The sequence below is a fragment of the Antechinus flavipes genome, chromosome 2 (genome assembly GCF_016432865.1).
Source record: "Antechinus flavipes isolate AdamAnt ecotype Samford, QLD, Australia chromosome 2, AdamAnt_v2, whole genome shotgun sequence".
NCBI lineage: Eukaryota > Metazoa > Chordata > Mammalia > Dasyuromorphia > Dasyuridae > Antechinus > Antechinus flavipes.
Genome location: NC_067399.1, coordinates 454,917,387 through 454,934,315, shown reverse-complemented (window position 1 = coordinate 454,934,315; position 16,929 = coordinate 454,917,387). Strand labels below are relative to the sequence as shown.

The window sequence follows — 16,929 nt, the reverse complement described above, 5'->3', positions numbered from 1 at the left end:
CTCTTTTCTTTTTTTAAGTTAGCCTGATTAAACAGCTACTCAGGTCTGTAACATGTGGAAAGCATCGTCTGTCCCCAATTTCATCTTCTGATTTCATGCCCAGAAAAATCCAATTTCATTATGATAAATCCTTTGTATCAGACTTGAGAGAGACCTAGGCATATGAGCCCCTTAAGAAATCAAATTGAATTTCCCCAGAGGGTCACTAAAGGTTTTCATCTCTGATGGAGCTGAGTTTTCTGCTTTCCAATATGGTTAATGTCTCAAACTGCACTTTAACTGTCCTTATTCATGTCTTTGATGTTTAGTGCCAGAAGTGACTCAAACGGTATCTGGAAACACAGTGGAATATGCTTTGAATGACCTTGAGCCTGCAACAGAGTACACACTAAGGATCTTTGCAGAGAAGGGACCACAGAAAAGTTCCATAATTACCACTCGTTTCACAACAGGTACTAATTAATTTCAACAGCTTTGCCTTAGAGGCCAGTCCTTCCTTACATCCAATGTTTAACTGCACACACCAGCAACAACAGAAACCATCAATGCCTATTCTATAAAGACTTTTAAAAATACATTATGAGCCTATTCATCTTTTAACTGAGAAATAACCTTATTCTCTCAATGGACTAGGAAAACTTTATAAAACTAGAAAGCTGTTTAAGCAGAAAAGCAGCCCACTTTGACCCTAAAACCAGCATTTTAAAAATTTACATTATATGCAAGAAAACATTTTAAGAGATTTTTGCAAACAAATTTTCCCAAGGTTGCCCATTAGACTTTTACACATTGCAATCTTTTTGTGGACTTTAATAAAAATGGTGACCAATGATATCCCAGAGGTAAGTGCCAACACCAGTTTCTACTTACCCTTTTCACCAAAGACCAAGTCTCCATTTTACAGATGAGGAAAACTAAGGTTCAGATGTTGTTAGATATCTACGGTTACACCAGTAGCAAGTGTAGTGAAGCTCCATGAAATTTTAATTCATGCCTCCATCAGCACACTTCTCCTAAGATCTCTCTCTTCAAAACCAATTATTTCAAAGATTCATAGACTGTCTGAAAAGAATAGAACCTCTGGTTGTTAAGTGAATTTATGGAACTCAGATAAGTTTAATCCTGGCTCTATCACAAACTCTCTGTAAATCCTTGAATACATTCATTCCTTCTCTGAGATTCAATTCAATTTTTTTTATTTGCAAAATCAAGGAATTTACACAAGTATCTAAGATCCCTTCCAGTTCTCATGATCCAACATTCTTTTATTCTATACATTTATGGAAGAGGGGGTTTAAATCATGTGAGTCCTCTGTAAATTCTTCTTTTCAATATTGGATACTAATTACCTTTGTAAAGTTAAGGGTCAGAAAAACCAGATGATCAGATAATTTCCAAGGTCACTTCTGGCTCTCTAGTATCCTAGTATTTTACAGTAGATAGACAAAGCTTCACTTTAAGATTAAGTTTACTACCATTACCACTAGAAATTCTGTAGAAATGCTACAGAATTACTTCTAGTCACAGTCAATTTATTTTATTTTATCTTTTTTTTTCTGGACTTAGGACAGCCTTTATCTTGCCCAATAGAGAAATTGTATAAGTCAGGAAGAATTCAAGAGTCTGTGAATAAGTACAGAAATATAAACTACTCAGATAGTTCAGTTTACCTATGAAGCCATTTTTAAGAACTCTCCTAAGCAAAAATTCCCCATTCACCTTGGATCTGTACCAGCTGGATAAATCATACCTTATCATGGATCACTGGCAAGATTCAAATGTCCTCAGCCTTCCTAGTCTACCTAGTATTTTGCCATATTCCTTGCCATTGGCCCCCTTCAGGGATCATCACAAGCAAATTTTATATTTGTCATAGAATGTATGACCATGTAAAGGGATATTCAAGATCATGTTTTTAAATTCCATCATCTTACAAGGGGGACAAACTGAAGTCCACATAGAGAAAGAGTTTGAGTGACATAATATAGTGAGTTAGTAAGGGAGTAAAACTGACAATGAAAATTTCCAGGTTCCCAGCCCAAGAACGTTCTAAGACAGCATTCTACTTCCTTTGTTATTAAATACCTTGACTTTTCTAGATCTGGATTCTCCAAGAGATTTGGTGGCAACTGAAGTTCAATCAGAAACAGCACTGTTAAAATGGAGGGCCCCTCGTGCGCCTGTAACTGGTTATCTCCTCATCTATGAATCTGTGGATGGAACAATCAAGGTACAATTTTGTTTGAATTTGTTGAATAACTTGTCAGTAACATTATTTGCCATTCAGATTTTCTCATATGTGAAAAAGAAATAAGCAAGTAGCTGATATAGTGAATAGAATATTGTACTTGGAGTAAAAAAGATGGATTAAAATTCTGTCTCAGATACTTCCTAGGTAAACTCTCTCATCCTCAGTTTCTTTGTCCATAAAATGGAAATAATAAGAATAATGCCTATTTCATAGACTTGTGGTGTAAGGATCAAATGATGTATTATATGTAAAACAGTTTGCAAACCTTAAAACTCTATAAAATGTCAGTATTATTGTGCAACAATATGTTTCTAAAGAGCAGTAGGTAAAAATGGTACTTTTCTATCTTGAGGAAGGCGAGATTAGTGGACAGTGTGTGAGGCCTGGAGTCAAGAAGACCTGAAATGGAATACAGCCAAAAATACTAGTTTGGTCAAGTCACTTAAACTCTGTCTGACTCAGTTTCAACTACAAAATGGAGATGATAATAGCAACTACCATTAAATACTTAGCATAATACTTGGTACAATATAGAGCTATGTAAATGCTAACTAATATCATCACCATCATCAATACCACACTTTGAAGGAGGGTGATACAAGCAGTATTATCCCTGTACTAAGAACTGTTTTCTCCTAAGTGGTACTCAGAAAATTAAGGGACTTGTCAAGTACCATATGAGGGTAGAAATGGTATAATAGAGCTTCTAGGCTTAGAAAACTCATTTTCACGAGTTTAAACATGGTCTCAAATACTTACCAGCTGTGTGTGATCCTGAGCAAATCACTTAACCCTGTTTGCCTCAGTTTCCTCATGTGTAAAATAAGATAAAGAAATGACAAACCACCTCAGTATTTTTGCCAAAGCCCAAATGGAGTCATGGAGAATCAGAGACAATTGAAAAATGGCTGATTCAAAGGCCTTTGTAATCAATAAATGTTAGAATTAGGTCTCAAACTCAAGTCTCTTGACTCCAAGTTTAGTGTTCTTTTTATTTTATTCAAATCTAGATCTGGAGACCCTTTCTGAATCTAGTGGTTCCTCTTGGACACTCTATATTTCATTGAGTAGAGAAAAATATTTCTTTTTATGCCTCTTTATAGAAATATATGTTTACATTTTAAGATGTTAAAAAATGTGTCACTGACATACAAAATATATTTTTAAATATAGGGGGAAAGGCTATTATCTTTAAGGCAAAAAAAAAATCATAATTTTCCTTGAAATGTCTTAACTAGAGAAGGTATGATATAATTAGATAAGTCTCAAGATAAATCAGGGAAGTGGCAGTATCCTCTTTCTTTTCTTACAGTGATTAGTCACTGGATCTGTGCTGGCATATATGTATATCACCCCATCCACCTACACTTTTGTTTTCTGTGTAATTTTTGTCCATGTCTTTTCGAGACATCCTTGGATAATTTACCCAGGGTTCTCTAGTAGTGTTCCTTTGGGTTAAACCTGTCCATCTGTTATTTCTCTTGCCAAGTCACCCCCTTTTCCAATCAAACATGTCTTTGATGATGACCTAAGGTTATCAGTAGGTTATATGCTGCAATTCACTTATACCTACCATGAATCTTTTCATTGTCATAACTAATTTTCTTCTTTGTGTAGATATAGCTAGAGTAAGAAAATCAGAATCATCCTAAGCTATATAATACATCTTGAGAAGGTTTTCAAGCTCTTTATAAAATAAAGCCATGTGAAAAGAAAAGGATGATAGTCATTTCATTCAGTGATTTTTTTTCATTTGGCCATTATCCTAATAACAACCTGCCTCTAAATTGCTTAGAGAAGCTTTTCCTAAAGCAGCTATGGGCAACTGATAAGTAATTATCTGGTTACAATGTAATGAATACGGTAAGACATGATAGCAGTTTGTTCATATAGTTTCAAGGTAACAGACATGAAGGACTCAGAAAGTTCATGGATATTAAATGGCCGGGAACATTTACTATTCAAATCCTATCTTAAAAAATAATACACAAAGGAGAACTATAGTGTTAGTCTCATTTCTGTATAACTGAAAATGAAAAGGTCAATGAATATGATTTTTAAAGACTGAAAAGGGGGATGACATGCACTAAAATAAAATGCATGTTTCATAATATTTCACATTATAGTTATCTATCTGTATTTGTCTCATCACTGCACTAAACTAAGATACATGATAGTAGAGACCTTGTCTTCCCTATTTATTTTTAATCTTCCCAACACCCAGCACAAACTTGATGCTTAATAAATGGTAGATGAATAAATGAATGAATAAATAATAAATGAAAAGTATAGGGTGGTTTTTTTTCAGAGAGTTTTCACAGTATTAATAAAATCCTTTGAGATTTGTTTTTTTTTTTTAATTATTATTTTTGGTTGGAGAGGTAGGAAAGAGAAAAGAAGGAAAAGATCAAGCTGATAATTTATTTCTTGAAAGGTGTCTTTAGAGCTATATTAAGTTATTCATTAGCACTTAAGGCAATAGTCATTCATTCACTGGCATTTGTTTAGATATGGCTAATTATCACAGAAAAAAACACTAAAATAATATGAATTGAAGTGGGTTAAGTACTCATTTTCCTTCTAGTACATTATCAACAGCAACATTCCTGAAGTATCTAGCTGGCTAGGAGTGTTTATTTATCTAGCCAACAAAACAATCTCATAAGGGAATAATTTATAGTATCAGTAAAAAGTAAGCTGTATTTGATTTGGGATTTTACCTCTGAGAATGTTGTCTTCTCATACTTTGCAAATTGGTAGGTAGATAAGACATACAGACAGATATAGAGACAGATAGTAGATTGCACACAGGCAGTACTTAATAAATATGTTGTTTTAATATAAAAGGTTATTTATTAATACAAAAAAGCACTTTATATTTGCATAATCCTTTCCATTTTTCAAAGCCTCTCATACATGTTAATTCATTTCATCTTTCAAAACCTCTTTTTGTGGTAGAAATGTAATAATATGCAAATTAGTTGCCAAATCTCTTGACTCTAAATGTAATGCTCTTTCCACTACATTCCACATCTTGGGTCTCCAAGTTTTTTTTTTGAAGTCATTAGAGATATTTCAATAAAAAATAGCTGGGGAGATGGTGTGAAAGACGGAACCGAAAAGAGGAATAGTGGCAATGGGACAATCAATTAATTAGAAAGTTATTGCATTTAGTCCAGACAAGAGGTGATGAGAGCCTAAAAGATGGTACTTTTAGGACTGTGTGAATGGGGACAAAAGACCAGTGCAAGAAATTGTGGGAAGTGATTGAATATGTGGGTTGGTGAAATCTACATTGATGGATGAAGTTTCCTCTGGAGAGATTCCTTACAAAAATGAAATTTAAGGTTAATGACTTTGCTCAGCTCTACCTCACTTAAATCCTATCTCAGCTCTACCTCACTTAAATCCTATTTATATACAAGTCATTACCCTTGTGATATCATTGTTGTTCTTTAAGAATGATGAATGAAAACAACAGATTTAGCTAAATACATGCATATACATGCATGTACACATATATTTATGTATACATATTCCTATGCATTCATGTATCTGTCCATATATGCTTTCAAAGGAAAACAACAAAATTACAGATTCAAGAACTTAAGCTGAAAACAAAAAGATAGAAAATACTATCAATAATAAAATTCTAAGAACACAAGTTAATGATCAGTGCTATTCATTTGGGACGACCTCTGTTTTGTAGAACAAAAAAAGAAAGAAATGCCTAATGTCTTCCCTTTAACTGTCTTCCCTTTAACCCTTAGGAAGTCATCTTGGGACCTGACACAGATACCTACACCCTCACAGAGCTGAGCCCATCCACACATTATACTGCCAAGATCCAGGCCTTGAAGGGAGCCCTGAGGAGCAAACTCATTCAGACTATTTTCACAACAAGTAAGAAGTATAAATGCAAATGGAAAGAAGTGTATACATAATGGGGTTAAATCTGTTAGTGTTCCTCTTATTCAAGCATAAATAGCTTTCTATCAATTAGTTATTCAGAAATAAAATAGGCTGCCTCAAAAAAAAAAGTAAAGGAATTAGACTTGCTCTGCCTAAGCCCAGGAGCAATGAGTGGCAGGAAGGCAGAATTTGGCTTGATGTAAGGAAAAACCTAATATTCAAGAGCTCTCCAAAAGTAGGATAAATAGAGAGATTTCTCTACTTGTTGACTCTCTTAGCAGAAGCTATATGCTCATTTATTGGGGATATTAGAAGTACTATAAACTCTTAATTCTTAGGCTTGTATGAGATTGGATGATCTCTGGTATCCTTTCCAGCTTTGGGAACTCAGTAAAGCAATAATGTTTTGTAATACCAGAGAAACTGAGGCAAGATAGAGATTAGAGAGTTTTTAATAATTTATTTGAAAGGGAGAGAATTGTGCTGCCCCCAGGGTTGATGTCCAAAGCATCCAGCTGCAATGTGTACTTCCTAGGAAGCACACAAGATTCTATAATTCTATGATGGGCAGAATTTAAGGCTGATTAAACTCATCTCTGTTCCTCTGTCTTCTCACTTCATCTAAATCAGAACACTAAGAATTTTTTTTCCTGTGTTCTTGGCTCATAGTTGGACTCCTCTACCCATATCCCAAAGATTGTTCACAAACAATGCTGAATGGAGAAACAGCTTCTGGACTCTACACTATCTATCTGAATGGGGATAAAGCCCAACCACTAAATGTTTTCTGTGACATGACTTCTGATGGAGGAGGATGGATTGTGAGTATAAACAAAGCAAATCATTAGTCTTACTTCCATTTTTCTAGATGTCATATCATCATGACAATATAAGCCATCAATGCAGATGTGTTTAGGAATCAATGTCCTTTCAATATCATCTCTAACTGTAAAAGCCTAAAACATATGAGAAGAGGCCCAGATAGAATATAGAACACTGATTCCTAATAACATTCTGGGAAAATAAACTAACCCATCAATCAGAAAATACTTATTAAACACTTATTAGATCTCAAGCATTGTTCTAAGCATTGGAGATAAAAGTGAAACAGTCCCTGTCCTCAAGGAACTTATAGTCAATCAGGAGGGACAAGATAAGATGTATGTCTATAACTATATACAAAATAAAAACAAGGTAATTTTAGAAGAACGGCATCTCAGAGGGGAACAGAGGTTGAGAAGAGGAAGTTGAGAAATAGCCAACATAAACAGAGGGCAAGAGGGATAGTAAAAATCCACAATTGTAGTCTTTACAGGAGTTGAAGTTCAAAGGGATATGACAGGAAGGTAACCCTGAACTCCATTCTTTTGTGTTTACTGCTCTCTGCATATAACCATGATCCATTTTGAAACTTCTTGAAGTATTTTTTTTCCCTCAGATCAAATAGCTATTAGTCTCCACATTTCCATACAGATTCTGCAAGACCCCCTTAAATTTTGGTAGCCTAGACTTTGAGGAAGCTGAATCCATACTTCATAGAAAGAAATTTTATCTTCACCTCGAAAGAAGCAGTTGAAAGGTTAATAAACCTGCTTATCCTTCTCAGAGGGTTTTTAAAAATAGCACACATATACAACTATTTCCCAAGGGAATTAATTGTACAAGATAAAAAATAACAAATTTATAAATAATTTCAATGATGTCTTATCCCTAAACATTTCTAATTAGACTATTAGGGAATAACAGCTATTGAATTTTTATATAAATTATTTCTTAGTGTTCCATTGGTGGGAGGGAATAAAATCTAAGACAAAACAAAGAGGGGAAGGATCATGTTATACATTTAGTTCAATGATGGTGAGCCAGGACCAACAGAACTTTCAAGTAGGGATCTTTGTTTATCAGATCCAACATGTAGCATTATAATCATATGAGAAGAGGCCCAGATAGAATGTAGAACACTGATAGAAGATATGCCTTGTAGTTCACACTTGAACTAAGGGCTAATGTAAGTAATGAACTCTATATTATTTCATCATCATCATTAGGAGGAAAGCAGTTGGCTTTCTTTTTTCTGTAGCTTTAATCATATCCTTTATTGCAACTTCAATGTCAATGAAAATAATGATGATGTAGTACTTGTTTGAATGACTGACTTGACTGACTCTTGCTACTTTTGTACTGTGGTTTATACTTTTTAAAGGGCTTTCACATATTTCACATATTTGAGTTTTACAACATCCCTGTGCAGAAGGTAAACCTGGCATTACTATGCCTAAACTACAAATAAGAAAACTACGTTTTTTTGAGAACGTCATGGGACAAAGAAAAAAAAAGATGATTTAGAAACAGAAAAAGTAGGGTTTTTTTCCCAATTCTTTCTCTCAATAGCTATGACCAAGGGCAAATCATAGTCCTTTGAAGCCTTCATTTCTTTTTTTTTTTTTCTGTAAAATGGGAATGATATTTAAGCTCTTATTTCTCTTGAGATTACATTTTTTATAAACCTTTAAGACATTATAATTGTGAGCTATTTCCTTCAATGGCATTAACATTCAAAGATATTTTTATTGCCTTTACAGGTATTTTTGAGACGTAGTAATGGACATCAAGATTTCTACCAGAATTGGAGGACTTATGCTACGGGATTTGGGAAACTTGGAGATGAATTTTGGCTTGGTAAATCTTCCCTGAACATTGTGTTTTAATGTCTGAGAAAGTTAGCTATCATCAAGAAACCCCATATATGTCATCCCCCCTTCTACCTTCTTTTTTGAAAATTTATCTTGTGGAGATAATTTTAGTTTACTAAAAAGAAAAAATACTACCACTAGTGAATACACAAAAAACAAATATTCCTTTAAAAACATTTAAAGTCCCCTAGGCATTAAAGGTATCATTTAAAGAGGGGCATTCTTTTATCTTAAAAGTAAGTTCATCTTTAAATTCATTCATTTAATCATGTATTGAATGTGCAGGGACCAAGGTTTGAAGTTTCTGAGAGTGCTAGACACATTCTTGTCCCATTGTAAGGTAAACAAAGTTATAACCTTATTTCCTGCCCATTCATTTAACCTTTCTTATACAACAGGGTTGGATAACATTCACAAAATCACTGACCAAGGACAGTATGAATTGAGGGTGGACCTCCAGGATAATGGTGAGACAGCTTATGCCATATATGACAGATTCAGCGTTGGAGATGCCAAGTCCCGCTATAAACTAAAGGTGGATGGATACAGTGGAACAGCAGGTAATGGGCCAAAGGGTAGATTTTAGTATATAAACAAAAAAAGTTTATAAAGTGGCTTCTAAAAAAGATCCTCCTTATCCTTTCAAACTAGGAAAGCTAAGGTTAGTATTTAAGAACATTCAGTGTAGTATAATTATATGGGCTGGTACAGGTCTTGAAGAATCAGAATTATAAGTGAGGACTTTGCAATCACTTGAACTAAGGACAAAATTCCTTCCCTGGAAGTTTTAATTGCAAGGAGTTATACCACACAATGCCAGGGAAAGTATTCTGAGGTTTATAGCAGCTTTCACTTTGTTTCATGATCCAACTCTGAATCAAAGCAAAGCAAAATGGAGAATGTGTGCCACTGATCACAATAGGTATTACAAGAGAAACTGGTAGAGTATCATGTAAGCCATCCCCCATTAGAATAATTCAAGATAAATGCATATTCCCACTGAAGCCGATTCAATTAAATTGTCTTCATCTTGGAAAGAATCTGATAGTCTAATGAAATGCTTTGATTTTGTAATACTAGAATATTATTCCCAAAAAGAAAAACTATATTTTCAAGCCACATCTAGGTATATGCAGGACGCAACTATGCAAAATACCAGTGGGGACAAATGCAAAGATGAGTCTAGGCAGAAATAATAAAATTGCAATCCACAGTGAAGTCATATCATCATAAAGAAAACTAAAGACCAAATTAGGAACTTTTCTGATTCTAACATCACATCAAATAACCTTGGTTTTGCTATCTGTCAATTCTTTATCTAAATGGGAAAAAATTCAGGCTTAAGAGTAAGCTAAAGCAAAAGCGCAACATTCAGAAATATCTAGGAAATAATATTCAGAACAGACAGAAATATTGTCTCCACCTAGCAGCATATTGGTTATGTCTGTTTAATTCTAGAGTTATGAGAAAATGTATAGAATTATTTCCATTCATAAAGCCTAAGCCTCATAAGACTGTTTTTTCCAGAATGACTATTAAAAAAAAAGCACATACCAAACATAAGCAGACCCTTATTCCATCAATATCTGCCTGCCATTCACATGCTTTCTCTGGCATCAGTTATTAAGAATGTCTATGAATCCCTGTTATAACTTGCTCAATCATTTTAGTGGTGAGTGTCTCACATCTTGAAATCATTGAATATTGCAGGCATTTTATATGGAACCAAGAAGAGAAGCTTAAATGTCTATAGAAATCAATAAATTTGACTAGAAAATAATAAATTAAACCCAATAGACCCCCCCAGTCACTAATAGAATACATATGTAGAAGAGGTTGATGCCAGAGAAATCAGTTTCTAACAAAGAATTACTGGAGAATGGAATATTTAAAAATAATAGTGATTAAATAATCAGGGAAGAGTGCAGTTAGATGGCTCCTTGTAAACCTCTCCTCTCCACTGCCATTCTCCCCCAGTGCTTTATTAGAGTGTTATGAGAATCCTGAGTTCCCTAAGACTATATTGCTTAGGAGATTACAAGTTCTACAAGGTACAACCAAAAAGGACCCCAGTTACAAACTGTATGTCTGTTGTCAGAGGATAAATCTAACTCAATTAGAAGAGAAGGCTCATCATTAGATTAACAACAAGGAGATGAATTCTTCTCAGCAACAGCAACTCAGAATGAATGTTCACTTTAAATCAATCATCACCTGCACTGGTGGACCGAGACACCACAATAACAAAACCAAACTGAAGTATTAAATTTAATTCAATTCAAAAAAAAAAAACATTAAATATCTACTTACATGTGAGATACTATCAATATGCATACATAGTAAAATGAATAAATGTATTTGATATGCAAGCAAATATATAGAGGAGCCCTTATTTCAGACTCAAAAGGGAACTCCTTACACCAAAACCAAAACCAACTATCTATGGCACAAACAGTGATTTATCTAGGGTCTCAAAGATAACGAATCTTAAAGGGGACCTTTTAAATTTTAGATCTTGCTGACTCCAAGTCAAGATACTAGCCACTAAACCATATTGCTTTTTATAGTCATAACAACACAAAAACAATAACAATAGTAGTAATATTGTTAGTAATAATAATAGCTGGTGCTTTTTTAGGCTTATAAATATTTAGTATACATTATCACATTTGATTTACTTCATAGACAAATGATGGGAAGAATATATGTATTTGAAATAAACCTGTACATTCTATCCAATAGTTTGGCCAATGTTTTAAATCTAGAAGTATTTGCTTAAACATTAGGAATGTTAATATATACATACATAATCAACATTCATAAATTTATCATGGGAAAACAGATAAGAGTCACACAGGATGAAGAGACGTTGATGAGCTATGGATTACATCATAGAACAGAATATCCATATCAATGAAGTCACAGATCCACCAAATTCTTAGAATTTGGAATATTTTCTATAGAGTAGCTTAATCAATAACTGAAAAGTTTAATTTAAATATCGGGAATAAAGAAAGTTGATATTGGGAATAAAGAAAGTTGATTAATAATCTTCAAAGAAAAACTATCTTATATTTCACTGTCTGGGATATTCCCAATTAAAGAATTACTGAAAAACTAAAATAATGCAGTCACAGTGACCCTCCATATCAATCTTAAATGTCAAATATTGGCCTGCTTCTAACTAGTCATTTCTAAGTATGTCATTCACTATCAAAATTTTCAGAAATGCAGACTTAAGCTTTTCACTTCCTCATTTAGGTTTTTGTTTTGTTTTGTTTTGTTTTGGCTCAAACAGGTGATTCCATGGCCTACCACAATGGAAGATCCTTCTCTACATATGACAAGGACACAGATTCAGCCATCACAAATTGTGCTCTGTCCTACAAAGGAGCTTTCTGGTATAAGAATTGTCACCGAGTAAACCTTATGGGCCGGTATGGTGACAACAATCACAGTCAGGTAAATTTTCCTGGGAGGCCTTGAAACTTAGGCCATGTTCTAGCAGAGTTGACTAAGTAAATGCTGAATTAGACTTCAGCCTTTATTGCTTAATAGCTTTGAATCCCTTCATTTTTTTTTTTTTGACTAGGCAAAAGAAGCCACGCTCTGCCTTATTTCTGACCTAGTCTTAATCACTGTTTGGGTATTGCCTCAGTCAGACCTGTTATTAAAAGACCTGAGCTTAAAAAAAGGTCAAGGGTCCCCTCTTCATCCAGGGCCTTCTCTAGTCATTGTGATTTATATTTTGCCACTATTCCCACATGGCTCAAGAAGAGAAAGTGAGGTTGGTGACTTTGTACAGCTCTCCATCACTTAAAATCTATCTCCCTTGCATGTCATGACAGCATCTTCCTGATGACAAGGTCCTTTTTGAGAATGAAGGACAAACAACAGTTTTCTCAAATCTAAAAATGGAGATAAAAATATTAAGAAACAATAAGCATTTATTACTACTATTAGATGCCAGGCATTATACTAAGTGCTGATACAAAAAAAAAAAAAGAAAAAATCACCTTCTTTCCCCAAGAAACTCACAGCCCTAATATAGGAGACAACATGAAAATAGCTATGTACAAACAAGATAGAGGATAAATTAAAGATAATTAATAGAGGGGAGGAGGACACAAGAATCAAGGGAAATTGATTAATTGATTAATTGGTAATTAATAATAAAAATGTATAAAAATGTGAGGTTTTAGCTGAGACTTGGAAGATTTTAGCTGGAAGGCAGAAATAAGGTGGAAGATCATGCCAGGCATGGAGGCCAGTCAGTTAAAAAAAAAAAAAAAACACAAACCCTCAGGAGATAAGAGGAGTGTTTTGTTTGAAGAAATTTAAAAATAAAGTGCTTCAGGATTGATCACCTTCAGGACTGATCACCTTCATTGATTTTGTTTTCCAGATCATACCTTGTATAGTGAGGTTAAAAAACCAGAAGTAAACTTATAAAATCAGCTCTCCAAATTCCTTCATTTTATGGATAGAAAAATTGGGGCCCAGAAAAGGAAAGCTACATGTCCACAGACAACACACTAAAGTGTTAGTATGGTCAGAATTCTAGAATCTAGGTCTCCCTAGCACCAGACCAATGCTCATTTTATTTCAGTTCACTGAGATATTAAGCATTAATGTACCACATCCAGGAAATAATATCATAGCCTTATCTTATTTTCTAACATCAGTGCAGTAACAAGATAGCTCTATATTTTTAAAATGCTCCATGATATTATGTCCAAGATGACCTTAGAACATAACATAACATTGGGACAGATCTCAGAACAGAGAATGTAAAAGCTTTGGAGAGTCTGAACATTAAAAAAAAAAAAGTTGAAAGGTATTTTAGAGCTGGGCTTCTTAAACTTTTTCCAATCATGACCCCTTTTTACCTGGGAAATTTTTACACAACCTCATCTGGAATCTCAGCAAAGGTATTTCAGGAAGTAGTTAAATATATACAGCCCAAAGTGTGCATGTTGTATGTATTCAGAACCAATGCAACACAGGCAAGCACTGCCAGAAACACTTCAGATACATTATACATTTTATTTTATATTAATTTTTGGTTTTTGTATTAAGAAACCTTTTATTGTTGCCCAATTTTTGGTTGCCTTCACATTCAGTTACATGACCTCATGTGGCAGGGAGGCCATAACTCACAGTTTAAGAAGTTTTGTCTTAGAGCTACAATGGACTTTAGAATACAGAATGTCAGAAGAAATCTTAGAGCATAAAATGCAGGAGCTGAAAGAGACATTAAAAATAAATTTGTCCAAACATCTTATCCATTTTAGAGATGAGAAAATTAAGACCTAGGGAGATCAAGTGATTTATATGATCACATAGCTAATTATTGGCAAAGCCCATGACTTTGAATCTAGGTCTCTGCAAAATAATATCATGATTTTGGAGATAGGATAGCTGGATGGCTAATCTCTGTTCAATCACTTACCAGAGATATTCCCTTCTCTGGGCCTCAGTTTCTGAGACAACTCAACAGAAATAATACAAGTACTAGATGATAGAAAAATGCATTTCTGAAGGACTAGAGGCTCAGAGTTCTTTCAGTAACTTCTTGTTATTGTCTACCAAGTAGGCAATGATTTAGCATAGTAGATGGGCAGAATTTTTTAATTACGTAGATCGAAGTAAGATTTGTGGTATGGCATAACTGTCCTGAATAGCCTACACAGAGTTCTCCTGGCTGGAAATGAGTTTATTTCTGAGCTGTGTACAATATAAATATTGCTATTTTTAGCTCTACCTATCCCTAACATCCCTATTTTGTACAATGAAAGGGTGGTATGATCTATCTTATTCTGTTCAACCATGAATTCCCAGTATTAGAAAAAGAGCAATGGATTTAGATCCAGAAAACCAGGGCCCAGATTCTAATTCTGTGGTTTACTAATAATATTATCTCAGAGTAATATTAGTACTCTTAATTAATTAGTAATATTAGAGGGAGTAGATATTTCGCCTGTCTGGGCCATAATTTCTACATCTATAAAGTGAGAAGGTTGGATTTGATGTACTCTAAAGTCTCTTCCATCTTTAAATCTAATAATAGATCCTATGGTATGGTAATGGGGTGGTAATAAAATCTGCCCACCATAAATCAACTTGGGCCATTTTCTCTTCTCCAGGGTGTTAACTGGTTCCACTGGAAGGGCCATGAGCATTCAATCCAGTTTGCTGAAATGAAGCTAAGACCTAGCAACTTCCGGAACCTAGAAGGCAGAAGAAAAAGGGCATAAATATTTCATGGACAACAGAAGGAAGGGCATTAAAGGGGAAGGAAAGAGAGGGGAAGAAGGTCCAGAGAAACAGAAGATCTTACCAAAGCCTAAACACTCGACCAGGGCCACAGCATTGATAACAGCATATAAGCAATGATGCCGATTTCACATATTCTTCAGTAAAGTCCTTCACACCAAAGACAATGATCTCAAAGGGGTTTTCTTTTTGGTTTTCTTTGGGATTTTCTGTTTGTTTGTTTGTTTCTGTAAAACTCTTCCAGTGACAGTTTCATGGGATCTTTCTCTTGGGTGGCTCTGAGGAAGCATAAGAAGCAGGTTGTACATTGGTAGTTTGTTCTAGAACCAACCATATTTTACAGAAAACTGTACAATTATCATTATTATTATTAGCTATAATTAAATGTGTGTCATTGGAAGGCTTTTTTTTAACATTTCATACAACAGATCAGAAAAGCAATACCATTTCAATCATAAAAATCCAATTAATATGATTAATATTATAATAATAATAATGATGATGATGATTGCAATAATAATAATAATAAACTAAGTGTTTTTAAAGAGATCCATGCTTTCCAAAACACAGCAGGACAGTGTCTGATTGTATTTTTTTTTAATAAAAGCACAATTACTTTTAAATGTACTTGGTGGGTTTTCTTTCTACTTTGAATCTGTGTTCTATTAGCTCCAGCATCATTGAGGAGTGAGTGGAAGGAATGTGTCTCACATTGAAGACCTAATTGTAACAGGGCTTGTGACTCAAAACAATCAAGTTTCATTGTCTGTAAGATGAGGAGGTTGGACTGGATGACCCTTAAGATTTTGTCCACTTCTAATATCCTATGAGTCCCTAAGTCACTGGAGTCTAATTTGTAATGTGAGTCATTCCACTGGGTAAGTCATTAATAGCCAAGTTGACAGGAGCTTGGAAGAAGGAACTGAGAGCAGCTAGCTCCTGGTCTGAAGTAGCTGAAATGCACATTTAATGGGTCACTTTTTCAATGTAATTGGCTGTCTTTCCCTTCAAAAAGTGAAAAATCACTAACAAAAGCAAGGAATACAGAACAGGGGAAGGATCATCTTAGGGTTCATTTCTTTTCATCTGACAGCAAAGAGCCTCTGCCTAATTCCTGTGGACCCTATTCTTGAATCAAAGAGAACAAAAAGATCATTTTTCTTTAAGGAGGCCCTCTTTATATCCTATATTTCTCTTTCTCCAAAGTGAACTTTTTTTGGCCTCTGCTTCTTCAGAAATGACTAAGGGGAAAGAACATGAACAAAAATAAATGGCTATGATAAGGTCATCAACATTAACTTACCACATGGATGGAAGAAATCTGGCAGAGGAGCCAAAAGACAAAATTTGGGTCCTTATTCTGCCATTTCATTTACCTAACCCAAAAAAAGGGATATAATTTCTGCCCTTCTAAACCTTCCAGGATTGCTGTGAGAATAAAATGAGATATGTGTGAAGGGATTTAACTAATTCACTCACTCAACAGACGTTCATTGAAAACCTCTTATGCTAAGTGTTGTGAAAAAGAAAGAGGTGAAAATAATAAAGGTATGATTTTGACCTCTAAAGTTTTATAGTTGCGTATGAGAAGAAAGAAATAAGGCATATATATACAAGTAACCATGATGCAAGACAGGATCTTAAGAGACATGTTAACAGGGAATTCTAAACACCTAGAATAATGACTATAACAAAGCCCCTTATACAAAAACTGTCCACTTTTTAATATAATTATAATAAAGAAAAATATGACAGTTATAGAGCTCCTACCACATACTAGACATTATGCTAAGTACT

At 34.4% G+C, this 16,929-nt stretch overlaps 1 protein-coding gene across 2 annotated transcripts in view; it reads left to right on the top strand.

Annotated features, from left to right (window-relative positions):
* Window positions 1-15,759, top strand: part of TNC (tenascin C) — a 731,463-nt gene extending 715,704 nt beyond the window's left edge. For both annotated transcript variants that reach the window (XM_051979516.1, XM_051979515.1), the window contains 8 exons: window positions 309-452; window positions 2,100-2,230; window positions 6,022-6,154; window positions 6,833-6,984; window positions 8,746-8,842; window positions 9,255-9,416; window positions 12,155-12,318; window positions 15,003-15,759. In XM_051979516.1, coding sequence (XP_051835476.1) covers window positions 309-452; window positions 2,100-2,230; window positions 6,022-6,154; window positions 6,833-6,984; window positions 8,746-8,842; window positions 9,255-9,416; window positions 12,155-12,318; window positions 15,003-15,113 — 1,094 coding nt within the window. In that variant the 3' untranslated portion in view covers window positions 15,114-15,759. The remainder of the gene's footprint in view (window positions 1-308; window positions 453-2,099; window positions 2,231-6,021; window positions 6,155-6,832; window positions 6,985-8,745; window positions 8,843-9,254; window positions 9,417-12,154; window positions 12,319-15,002) is intronic.
* Window positions 15,760-16,929: the final 1,170 nt, after the last annotated feature.